The sequence below is a fragment of the Panthera uncia genome (assembly GCF_023721935.1).
Source record: "Panthera uncia isolate 11264 chromosome C1 unlocalized genomic scaffold, Puncia_PCG_1.0 HiC_scaffold_4, whole genome shotgun sequence".
NCBI lineage: Eukaryota > Metazoa > Chordata > Mammalia > Carnivora > Felidae > Panthera > Panthera uncia.
This window is the reverse complement of record NW_026057585.1, coordinates 34,781,097-34,794,203: the sequence shown is the minus strand read 5'-3', so window position 1 is coordinate 34,794,203 and position 13,107 is coordinate 34,781,097. Positions and strand designations below refer to the sequence as shown.

Below are 13,107 nucleotides of genomic sequence, written 5' to 3'. Positions count from 1 at the left end.
AGGGGCATTAGGAAGGACATTTGTTGTGATGAGCCTTATGTGTTTATACATAGGAGATGAATCACTGGCATCTACTCTTGAAATCATTATAACACTATATGCTGCCTAACTTGGATGTAAATTAAAAAATAAGTAAATTTTAAAAATTATGCTATGTCCACTCTGTCTGTGCTCTATAAATGGAACAACAAAGTCTGGATGAAGGCACACCTGTTTACAATATGGCTTAGTGAATGTTTTAAGCCTACTGTTGAGACCTACTGAAGAAAGTTTCTATTCAAAATATGACTGCTCATTGACAATGTACCTGGTCACTTAAGAGCTCTGATGGAGATGGACAATGAGATAAATTTTGTTTTCATGCCTGCTAACACAGCATCCATTCTGCAGTCAATGGATCAAGGAGTCATTCCAAATTTCAAACCTTATTATTTAAGAGACATATTTAGTAGGACTATAGCTGCCATAGACAATGATTCTGCTGAAGGATCTGGGAAAAGCTAATTGAAAACCTTCTGGGAAGGATTCACCATTCTAGATGCCATTAAGAACGTTCGTGATTCATGGGAAAAAAACAAAATATCAACATTAACAGGAGTTTGGAACAGGAGGGTTGATACTCACCCTCACTGAAGACTTTGAGGGGTGTAAGACTTTAGTGGAAGAAATAACTACAGATGTGGTGGAAACATTAGGAGAACTAGGATTAGAAGTACAGCCTAAAGATGTGATTGAATGGCTGCAATCTCATGTAAAACTTTCACAGTGGAGGAGTTGCTTCTTGTGGATGAGAAAGTGGTTTGAGATGGAATCTATTCCTGGTGAAGATGCTGTGAATATTGTTGAAATGACAACAAAAGGTTTATAATATTACATAAATTTAGTCAATAAAGCAGGAGCAGAGTTTGAGAGGATTGACTCCAATTTTGGAAGTAGTTCTATTGTGGATAAAATGCTAGTAAACCACACTGCATGCTATGGAGGAATTGTTCATCAAAGGAGGAGCTGATCAGTGCAGCAAACTTCACTGCTGTCTTATTTTAAGAAATTGCCACAGCCACCCCAAACTTCAGCAACCAACACCCTGATCAGTCACAGCCATCAACATTGAGGCCAGACTCTCCCCCAGCAAAAATATTACAACTTGGTGAAAAGCTCAGATGGTGGTTTGCATTTATAGCAATAAAGTATTTTTTAATTAAGGTATTTACATTATTTTTCAAACATACTATTGCACACTTAATAATTGACTACAGTACAATGTAAACATAACTTATATGCACTAGAAGGCCAAAAAAATTCATTTAACTTGCTTTGTTGCAGAGAGAGAGAGTGTATGTGTGTTTAAATACTCTTGGTTATCTTGTTATGAGGCCAGGTTTGAGATCACTGATCCAGGGCCACATTATCTTTTGTTACCTATATTGCCTGTAAATATGCCTTTTGCTCTTTTAGCAAAAAGCTAAAAGATCTTCTGCTCTAATCATGCTCACTATGGCAGTAGGGAAGCCTTTTGCCATAGCTCTGTCAAGTTCTATAGAGTTAGTCCTTTGAGACTTATTGGACCTCAGTTTGCAAGTAATTCAGAGCCTATGAAGCAAGTGACTTCCCCAAACTACCTCTACTCTTAGACAAGAGGGATTTCTGTCCTGCACTGATGAAAGCAGGGCCTGGATGGCTAAGCACTTTCTGATTCTTGCCAATCCAGTTGCCTATTTAATATCTCTAACCTTGCTGCAAGGCAAGTAGGTCGGGCAGTCTCAATGTTGTATTGTGCTATGAATAGAAAACAGATTTAGCACTTTAAAATTCTGTAAAACTTCTCTAATTAAGAACCTCAAAAGTTCCAGAAAATATTTTTAGGATATATGCGCTGAAATTCTTTCCTACTCAATAAAGCTGAGATTCTATTAGTCATACCTTCATGAATACATTTTGATAGAGAAAATGAGTTTCCAAAAAGTAGCAAATGAATTTTTACCTGTGATCCCTTAATTTCACGATGGAAAGAGTCTGTGGCTTCTTTGACTAAAGCAGTTAATGCATAATATTCAGGTGAAAAACAATTAGCTTCTTGCTCTATGTCTATATTCATTCCGTCCATATATTGTGCCTTGGCCAACTTAACTTTTTGAGCTATCCAGGATGCTCTGAAAGTAGGATCAATTATATCTTTTAAGGGTATATCTCCTATGGAAGAAATATACATCTTTTGTGCATATGTGCTTTTCATAGTTTAATGAAATTTATTTCACAACACCTTAAAACATCTCATTATCTTGGAATATTAAGCCCCCAATTTAAGTTTGCCAAATAGAGAAATAATATACCAAAATAGAAAGTCATTACTCAATCTCCAAAATAACCATTAAGAATAACTAGTAAAATCATTCTCAAATTAGAAGTAGAAATTGTAGACTGACTAGCTAAAAGTCATCAGGCTAATTAGGATTCACATTTTGCTCAAAATCAGAGTGGTTTATTTAATTCTTTAAAAAATAACTATCTGTGAAATGAATTAAACAGTATCTGAGATTAATTTTAGGATGATAAAGCACATACCAGATAAACACGAAAAGGGAATTTTTTGGAAAGTCAAGATGACAAGAAATGCAAGTAAACTTACTGATTGGCTGGACACATCTAGTGAAAAACTGTTACCCACCTTTTAGCACTACTCTGGCTCCGTGTGAATGAGCGTAGCACATAAGTTCTGGATCATATTTTCCAAAAATTACCACAGTTGTAATCTGTGACCAGTCATAAAATTTCCAAGTTTTATATCCAACATCAAACACAAAGACCTGCCAAAACAACAAAGATAAGCATCATTGCTTAAATCAAAGAGAATACAATGCTGACCACCCAAAATAACATTAAACACTGATCATATACCAGACACTGAGAGTACAACAGTGAACAAGACATAGGTGTCCCAGTATCATTGGTGGCAGGGGAAATCAACCAGGCCTCGAAAGTCGGGCTAGAGAGAAATGTGGAAAGAGCCAAGGCCTAGAGGCAGAGAAAGCATGGTGATTCTGCAACTCAGTATTGAGTATAGCTGACACCTAGGATTTGGAAGGAGACAGCAGTAAAGAACCAAAGAGATCTAGGCAGGGTTAACTCATGAAAGGCCTTATAAGCCCTCTTGAGAAATTAGCATATTATCCTGAGAGAAAGGGTTTTAAAAGAATGTAGACATGTTAAGTATACATTTACATGAGCATTTTAGAAAAATTCCTTAAGCTGAAATGGGAAGAGAGGCTAAAACTGGAAGCAGCACTGCTGACAGGAGAGCTGTTGGAAGAATCCAGGCAAAAGATGAAGGTGACCTCAGTTAAAATTGTGGAGCAGCAGAGATAAGCCAGATAAATGAACAGATCTGGAAGATCCTAAGGGCAAAACTAACATAATTCTGTGATGATTGAACGAGTAAAGTAAAAGAAAGGAGGTTGATTCATATTGAAGTTTCTGGCTGCAGCAGCTGGAGCCACTGCCTCTATGCAAACGCCCCAGATAACTGCATTTACTACGAATGGTTTTTGGTGAAACAAACTTCTTAAGAAGTCCTCAAGTTAAGTTCTAAGGTGGTGGATGTTATGCTTCACCAGTATTTTCCCTTCACAGATAATTCTAGAAGCACAGAAGTCTCACTGATAATTTTATTACAAATAAAGTTTTAATTCACTGATTTAGCAAATATTTATTGAATTCCAATAAGGTATGGGGAATGCACCTCGCTAGACATTAGTGACAGAAGTTAAAGAAACCAGGTCCTTTAGCCGTTCAATTACAATAGTGTCAAGGGCTGCATGGAAATGCAAGAGGCCATGACACCATATGAAGGGGGCCTGCTACCCTGGTAGGGCAGGGTAGAGCTACACACTTTGGGGGAAAACTGAAATCTGGGTAATGATCTGGACACGATGGAAGGTTACCTATGAACAAAAAAAAGCGTTCTCAGGAGAGAACCAAAAGATCAATGTGGCAAGATCAAGTAGGGCTTTGTAGATACTCAGAATTTTGTATTTTATCCTGAGATGTAATGGGAAGCCATTAGAGTGTTTAAGCAGGGGAGGGACATAAAATTTGCATTAATAAATGAGAAAGAGGGAGAGATCAAAAATCACTGGGCCACTATGAGGAGAATGGAAGGGGGAGGGGAGATATAATAGTTAAAACAGACATTTCTTAATTTTCTCAATTTAAAAAAATTATTTCATTTTTATTCATTTCTGTTTTCAGAATTATTTCATTTCTGTTATTTCATTCCGTTATTTCATTTCATTTCATTATTTCATTTCTGTTTTCAGAATTAACTATGTATAATCCATTTTTCTCCTAGGTAACTTCCCACTAAAATAAAAATTACAGAATGTGAAATTGGAATGGCCATTATATTTTGGAGTTTTTAGCATATTTACATCACAAACCTTCTCCCCTATTTTAATTCCAATAATTAAGATTGAATTTGTTTTTAAAAATACTGAAAGCTTGTGACATAATACAAATCCTAAAAATATAGCTGGATGAATCAACTGAAAGTATAAGGGAAAAAAGAGCAATGTAGTCTGTGTTTGAAGGATATAGGTCAGTAAAGAAAAAAACCATGAACTTACAAATGAAAAAAATTTTTCTTCTTTGCATAATTGATTTTCCAAATGCCCACATACACTGCCCAATCCATGAAGAGGTATTGGGTGCTACAGGAAGTCTTTCAGATGTTAGGTTTCCACACTGAGTAGGTTCTTTATAAACACTTTACCACCTTTACTTACCTTAAGCAATGTACATATGCCTTTTTACTGGCATTTAAATGCCTTGCCTCAAAATCTGTTAGATTAAGAACTGGAAATTGTCCCTATCTTTACAATAGAATTGCTCTTTACACTGTTAGCCATAAAAATAAAAACTACCAGTTATTTTACCAGCAAAAAACTGCGTTTAGCTGGGACAAGCAAGCTATGGCAACAGCACCGGTAAATCTGCAGAACAAAGGAGAAGAATGCTCTTTTATAGAGGAAAGGAGGAAAGTGAGAAGGCTATTATAAACACAAAGTCAATCAGAATATACTGGAAGCTTGAAGTATGGTGGCGTTTGGTTGGCTGAATTATGACAGTCTAATTGCTTGGGCATTAATGGGGCAGGAGGAAATCCTTTCTTCTTGCTAAGATACTAAAGTAGTATCCATGTGCAGGGTACCTCTGCTCTTCCCCATTGGGTCTTCAATTGATGACAGGTAGGACATCAGAGCTCCCTCTGCCAGTCTCCCAACTCCAGTCTAAATGAGGTTTCTTTTTATTAATTTTCACACTTCCCACTTTTGATCAAGATCCTTTTTTGGAAGCATCACTGATCAAGAGGCAAGTTTTCCACATTTAGTGATTTTGTCCCTAATACCTGGAAGGATCTTCCCTGATTGTCACATCCTGTATTAGAGGGAAAGTACTGCTATAGTTGGAAAGCACTTCAGGCCACATTTGAGTAACAAGAAAGATTAGGAGAGAGAAACTCAGGTATTCCCACCTAAAGTCTGTATCCATTCAAGGTCCTTACTACTGGAAATAATCTCGAAGAGTTGAGCCAGCATCACATTACTGGATACATTTTTTTTTTTAAGTCCAACAGGCCACAAAGTATGAAATTTAATTATACAAAGAGGAAGTAGCATAACAACTCCAAATTGTATAATGATTCTAAACCAGGACACTAGGTCTAGAAGTAGCCACAGAAATATTTACTGACACTTATTCCAATTTAGGGGAGAAAGGTTCCTCCTATGTAGGCAGAGGTGGAGTCATGTATGCCTCCTGGAAGGCTCCACTTAAAGAAACCATGAAAACAGGAGCACCTAGGTGGCTGAGTTAAGCGTCTGACTTTGGCTCAGGTCATGATCTCACAGTTTGGGGTTCAAGTTTCACATTGGGCTCTGCACTGACAGTGGGGAGCCCACTTTGGGTCCTCTGTTTCCCTCTCTCTCTCTGCCCCTTCCCCCTCAAAAATAAACTTTTTTAAAAACTAAAAAAAAAAGAAACCATGAAAACAGAATCATAAATACTGCAAGCCCACAGTAAAGGAATTAACTGAGGCATCTTGAGAAGTTACAGTGTAGGTGTAAACTTGAAGCAAGGGCTGACGAATTTTTTGTAAAACAGCACAACTTGAAAGATGTTTTAAAACAGTATTCTTATCTCAAAAGACTGTTTGGAACCAAATGTGTTACTGAAAATACAGGTTGGGGGCGCCTGGGTGGCTTAGTCTGTTAAGCATCCAACTTGATTTTGTTTCAGGTCATGATCTCATGGTTCATGAGCTTGAGCCCAGCATCAGGCTCTGTTTCAGATTCTCTTTCCCCCCTCTCTCTGCCCCTCCCTTGCTTATGCTCTCTCCCTCAAGATAAATAAATAAGCTAAGAAAGAAAGAAAGAAAGAAAGAAAGAAAGAAAGAAAGAAAGAAAGAAAAGAATCTGTAAGGCTGCAAACTCAGAAACCATGAATCTGGATAAGAATCCAATGTCAGTTAACAGTTCAGATGAAATTGTGAATTCTGAACTTCCTACCTTTCAAAAATAAAGTGAAAAAGTAGCTTGTCCCAGGAGCATGATAAGGCTCTTTCCAAAAAGCTATAATCAAAAGAAGAGGGTTCCCCCTTCCACAAGGGCTTGGGAAATACAGATGAGGTATTGTCTTCCCACAAAAAAGACAGAAGACACAACGGTGAGAAAAAAGTATACAGGCCTGGTCCAGACATCTTGGGAAAGCTGTCTTGTCAGATGCCATCTGCTTTAATTCCAGGAAATCTTAACTTTCACGTCATTAGATGTATGCGGGTCCGGTCATAGTTTGGTGCTTTCTTTAGATATGTCATGTGAATCTATTCCCTGGAGTTTTGTGGCATAAGACTTGGTTTGCAGTTCCTGATAAGGAAGGGCATTTCCAATGAGGTAGAAGACTCTCTATGGAGGTGGGCTTTTTTTGTTTTTTTCCCAACAAAATCTCCAGGTTGCAAGATGTGATGATGTTTCAGGTCACCTTCTCCTGAGGGTGCATGGTAAAAAGATTGCTCTACCTAAGTATGGTTATTTTTGAACCCGGAAGATGACCTAAAGACTGGAAGAACAGACTCCACAACCAAATGTAAAGAAGAGGCCACATCAAGGAGGTTAGGAAGCACTGATGTGGTCAGGAGCCAAACTGACCCACAGGACTGTCCATGAGAGGGAGGGATGCCGCAGGTCTGGGTATCAGGGTGGGGAGTAGACCCCACAACAGGCACAAAGGACCCACACTGGGAAGACAAATGCCCACAAACATTTGGCTTTGAAAATGGGAGGGTTGAATTTCCGGAGTTCTTACAATCAAAGAGGCTTAACACTTTGAACTTAAAAAATCAGCTGGCTTGGCTCTGAGAGAGCCAGAGGGCAATAGGAAACTGTCCCTTAAAGAGACAGCACAACAAACAGCCCCACTGACATCCAGCATAGAGCAGCAAAGTGCCAGGTTCTGGAGAACAAAGGATGTTGCACTGCAGGGCACTACAGAACCTCTTATTCATAAGTCCACTACTTCCAAGAGCAAGAGACATAGCTGAATTTCCTAACACATAGAAACAGACACAAAGAGTTAGTCAAAATGAAGACAGAGAAGAATGTGTCCCAAATGAAAGAACAGGACAAAACCACAAGAGAGCTAACTGAAACAGAGATAAGTAACATGCCTGATAGAGAATTTAAAGTAACAGTCATAAAGATCTTCATTGGACTTGGGAAACAAGTGGAGGGACCTTCATGAGACCCTCAACAAAGGGACAGAAAACATAAAAAGGAACCAATCAGACATGAAGAACTCAATAACAGAAATTAAAAAGCACACTGGAGGGAATAAATAGTAAACCAGAGGAAACAGAAGACTGGATCAGCAACCCGGAGGACAGAGTAATGGAAAGCATTCAAGCTGACCAGGAGAAGAAAGAAAAAGAAAGAAAGAAAGAAAGAAAGAAAGAAAGAAAGAAAGAAAGAAAGAAAGATTAAGGAAAATCAACAATATCATCAAGCATAATAACATTCACATTATAGGGATCCCAGGAGGAACAGAAAATGTATTTGAAGAAATACTAGCTGAAAACTTCCTGAATCTGGGGAAAGAAACAGATATCCAAATACAGGAGGCACAGAGGGTCCCCCAAAAAACCAACCCAGGGAGGTCCACATCAAGACACCTAGTAATTAAAATGGCAAGAAGTAATGATCAGAGAATTTTTAAAACAGCAAGAGAAAACAGTTACATACACGAGAAATCCCATAAGGTTATCAGCTAATTTTTCAGCAGAAACTTTGCAGGCTGGCCAGAAGGGAGTGGCATGATACATTCAAAGTGATGAAAGAGACAAATCTGCAACCAAGAATATCCTATCAAACAAGCCTATTATTTGGAATAGAAGGAGAGTTTCCCAAACAAAGGTTAAAGTTAAAGGAATTCATAACCACTAACCCAGAACCACAGGAAATGTTCAAGGGAACTCTGAGTGGAAAGGAAAGACCATAGGGAAGAGCAAGGAAAGCAGGAAGCCATGCACCCCAATGTTTATAGCAGAACTATCAACATAGCCAAATTATGGAAAGAGCCCAAATGCCCATTGACTGACGAATGGATAAAGAAAATGTAGTATATAAATACAACGGAATATCACTCAGTGATCAAAAGAATGAAATCTTGCTTGCCATTTGCAACAACATGGATGGAACTAGAGTGTATTATGCTAAGCAAAATAAGTCAGTCATAAAAAGATAAATGTCATATGTTTTTACTCATGTGGAATTTAAGACACAAAACAGATGAACACAGGGAAAGGGAAGGAAAAATAAGATAAAAATAGAAAGGGAGGCAAACCATAAGAGACTCTTAAATACAGAGAACAAACAGGGTTGCTGGAGGGGGATGGGCTAAATGGGTAATGGGCATTAAGGAGGACACTTGTTGGGATAAGCACTGGGTGTCATACTTAAGTGATGACTCACTAAATTCTACTCCTGAAACTATTATTACACTATTATTAACTTAGATTTAAATAAAATTTAAAAATTAAAAAAAAAATTAAAAGGCAGGAAGCACAAAAGCAGTGAAATTAAGTGTATCTATAAAAATCAGTCAAGGGATTCACAAACTAACAGGATGTAAAGTATGACACCATATACCTAAAACATGGAGGTGAGAGGAGTAAAAATTTAGTGCTTTCAGAATGGATTCAAACTTCAGTGACTATCCACTTAAAATAGACTGCTATATGCCTAAAAATGTTATAAATAAACTTAATGGTAACCAGATCAACCAAATAAAAAACCAGAAATATACAAAAAATAAAGAGAAAGGAATCCAAGTATATCATTAAAGAAAGCCAGAAAACTGGGGGAAGACAGTAAAAGAAAAAAGGAACAGAGAAAAACTACATAGGAACAGGGTAAAACAAGTAACAAAATGGCATTAAGGACATACCTATCAATAATTACATTGAATGTAAATGGACTTAAGCCTCCAATCAAAAGATATAGGGTGACAGAGACACATTTTAGACCTAAAGACATGCAGATTGAAAGTGAAGGGACTGAAAAGCATTTATCATGAAAATGGAAGAGAAAAGAAAGCTGACGTAACAATACTTATATCAGACAAAAGACTTTAAAAAAAAGATGTAACAAGAGACAAAGAAGACACTATATAATAATAAAAGGGACAATCCAACAAGAAGATATAACAAATATAAACATTTATGCACCCAACAAGAGAGCACCCAAATACATAAAGCAGCAAATAACATAAAGGAAGTAATCAATAGTAATGCAATAATAGGCGGGGACTTTAATACCCTACTTACATCAATGGATAGATTATCTAAACAGAATCAACAAGGAAACAGTGGCTTTGAGTGACACATTGGACCAGATAGATCTAATAGATATACTCAATTCCATTCTCAAACAGCAGAATACACATCCTTTTCAAGTGCACATGGAACATCGTCTAGGATAGATCACAGGTAAGACCACAAAACAAATCTCAATAAATTAAAAAAGATAGAAGTCATACCATGCATCTTTTCTGAATAGAATGCTATGAAACTAGAAATGAGCCACAAGAAAACATCTGGAAAGACCACAAATACATGAAAATTAAACAACATACTACTAAACAATTAAAGGGCCAACCAAGAAATTATAGAGAAAATTTAAAAATTCATAGAGACAAATGAAAATGAAAATACAACCATCCAAAATCTTTGGGATGGAGCAAAAGCTATTCTCAGAAAGAGGGGGCCTGGGTGGCTCAGTCAGTTAAGCATCTAACTTTGACTCAGGTCATGATCTCATGGTTCATGAGTTCAAGCCCTGCATCCGGCTCTGTGCTGACAGCTCAGAGCCTGAAGCCTGCTTCAGATTCTGTGTCTCCCTCTCTCTCTGCCCCTCCCCTGCTCACACTCTGTCTCTCTCTCTCTCTCTCTCTCATTCTCTCTAAAATAAATAAAAATTTTTAAAAAATGGGGGGAGGGTGTCTGGGTGGCTCAGTTGGTTAAGCATCCTACTTCGGCTCAGGTCATGATCTCACAGTTCCTGGTTTGAGCTCCATATCAGGCTCTGTACTAACAGCTCAGAGTCTAGAGTCTGCTGCAGATCCTGTGTTTCCCTTTCTCTCTGCTCTTCCCCTGCTTGCACTCTCTCTCTCAAAAATACATAAACATTATAAAAAAAAATATTTTTTTTTTAAAAAGAAGAAAAATCTCAAACAACCTAACTTTACACCTAAAGGAGCTAGGAAAAGAAGAACAAACAAAACCCAAAACCAGTAGAAGGAAGAAAATAATAAAGATTAGAAATAAGTGAAATGGAAACTAAAAAACAATAGAACAGATCAATGAAATTAAGAGCCAGTTCTTTGAACAGATCAACAAAATTAACAAACTGTAACCAGAACTATCATAGGAAGGAAGGAAGGAAGGAAGGAAGGAAGGAAGGAAGGAAGGAAGGAAAAGAAAGAAAGAAAGAAAGAAAGAAAGAAAGAAAGAAAGAGAAAGAAAAAGAGAGGACACCAAGTCAGAAATGAAAGAGGAGAAATAACAAACAATATCACAGAAATACAAAGGATTATGAGAATATTATGAAAACTTATATGCCAACAAATTGGAAAACCTAGAAGAAATGATTAAATTCCTAGAAACCTATAACTTCCTGAAATGGAATCAAGAAGATAATAGAAAATTTGAACAGTCTAATCACTAACAATGAACATGAATCAGTAATCAAAAAATGCCCAACAAACAAAAATCCAGGACCAGATGGCTTCACAGGTAAATTCTACCAAACATTTAAAAAACAGTTAATATCTAGTCTTCTCTACTCCAAATAATAGAAGAGGAAGGAAAGCTTTCAAATTCATTCAATAAGGCCAACATTACCTGGATACCAAAACCAGACAGACACTACCAAAAGAGAAGGAGAGAGAGAGAGAGAGAGAGAGAGAGAATGAACTATAGGCCAATATGTCTGATGAACAGACACAAAAAAATCCTCAACAAAGTATTAGCAAACTGAATCCAACAATACATTAAAAAAATTCATTCCTCACGATCAAGTGGGATTTATGCCTGGAATGGAAGTATGGTTCAATATTCACAAATCAATCATTGTGATACATCACATCAGCAAGAGAAAGGATAAGAACATATGATCATTTCAGTAGATGCAGAAAATGCATTTGACAAAGTACAACATCCATTCAACTGGCAACAAAGTAGATTTAGAAGGAAAGTACCTCAACATAATAAAGGCTATATAAGAAAAATTCACAACTAACATCATATTCAATGGTGAAAAACTGAGAGCTTTCCCCCTAAGATCAGGAACAAGACCAGGGTGTCTATTCTCACCACTTTTAGTCAACATAGTACTGGAAGTCCTAGCCACGCCATCAGACAAGGAAGAGAAATATAAGGCACCCAAATTGGTAATAAAGAAGTAAAACTGTCACTACTTGTAGATAACATGATACTAAATATAAGAAAACCCTAAAAACGTCACCAAAAAAACTGCTATAACTGATAAATGAATTCAGTAAGATCATAGGCTATAAAATCAACATAGAGAAACTACATTTCTCTAACACCGTAACATTAGTGTTACATGTAAATATAACATTAGTGTTACATTTCTAACACTAATAATAAAGTAGCAAAAAGAGAAATTAAGAAAACAATCCCATTTACAAGTGCACCAAAAATAATAAAATACTTAGGAACAAACATCCAAGGAGGTGAAAGACCTGTACTCTGAAAACTATAAAACACTGATGAGAGAAACTGAAGACAACAAAAATTGAAAGATATTCCATGATCATGGATTGGAAGGGCCAATATTGTTAAAATGTCCATACTACCCAAAGCAATGTACAGATTTAATGCAATCCCTATCAAAATACCAACAGTATTTTTTCATAAAACTAAGAGAATAATAAAATTTCTCTGGAACCACAAAAGACTTCAAATAGCCAAAGCAATCTTGAAAAAGAAGAACGAAACTGGAGGTATCACAATCCCAGATTTCAAGATATACTGCAAAGCTGTAGTAATCAAAACAGAACAGTATGGTATGGCACAAAAAATAGACACATAGATCCATGAAAGAGAATATATAGCCCAGAAATAAACACACAATTATACGGACAATTAATCTTTGACAAAGGAGGCAAGAATATGCAATGGGAAAAAGAGAGTCTCATCAACAAATGGTGTTGAGAAAACTAGATAGCTACATGCAAAAGAATGAAATTGGACCAGTTTCTCAAATCATACAGAAAAATAAACTCAAAAGGGATTAAAGACCTACAAGTGAGACCGAAACCATAAAAATCCTAGAGGAGAATACAGGCAGTAATTTCTCTGACACTGGCCATAGCATCATTTTTCTAGATGTCTCCTGAGGCAAGAAAAAAAAGCAAAAATAAACTATTGGGACTACATCAAAATAAAAAGCTTCTGCACAAGGAAGGAAACAATCAACAAAACTAAAAGGCACCCTACAGAATGGGAAAAGATATTTGCAGGTGACATATCTGATAAAG

The 13,107-nt window shown here is 36.8% G+C and overlaps 1 protein-coding gene across 2 annotated transcripts in view; it reads right to left on the bottom strand.

The window, feature by feature from the left end:
- The window catches only part of CTBS (chitobiase), a 41,624-nt gene that overhangs the window by 20,672 nt on the left and 7,845 nt on the right, over positions 1–13,107 (bottom strand). For both annotated transcript variants that reach the window (XM_049616905.1, XM_049616904.1), the window contains exons 2-3: positions 2,666–2,804; positions 1,982–2,190 (exon numbers count right to left, since the gene is read on the bottom strand). In XM_049616905.1, coding sequence (XP_049472862.1) covers positions 1,982–2,190; positions 2,666–2,804 — 348 coding nt within the window. The remainder of the gene's footprint in view (positions 1–1,981; positions 2,191–2,665; positions 2,805–13,107) is intronic.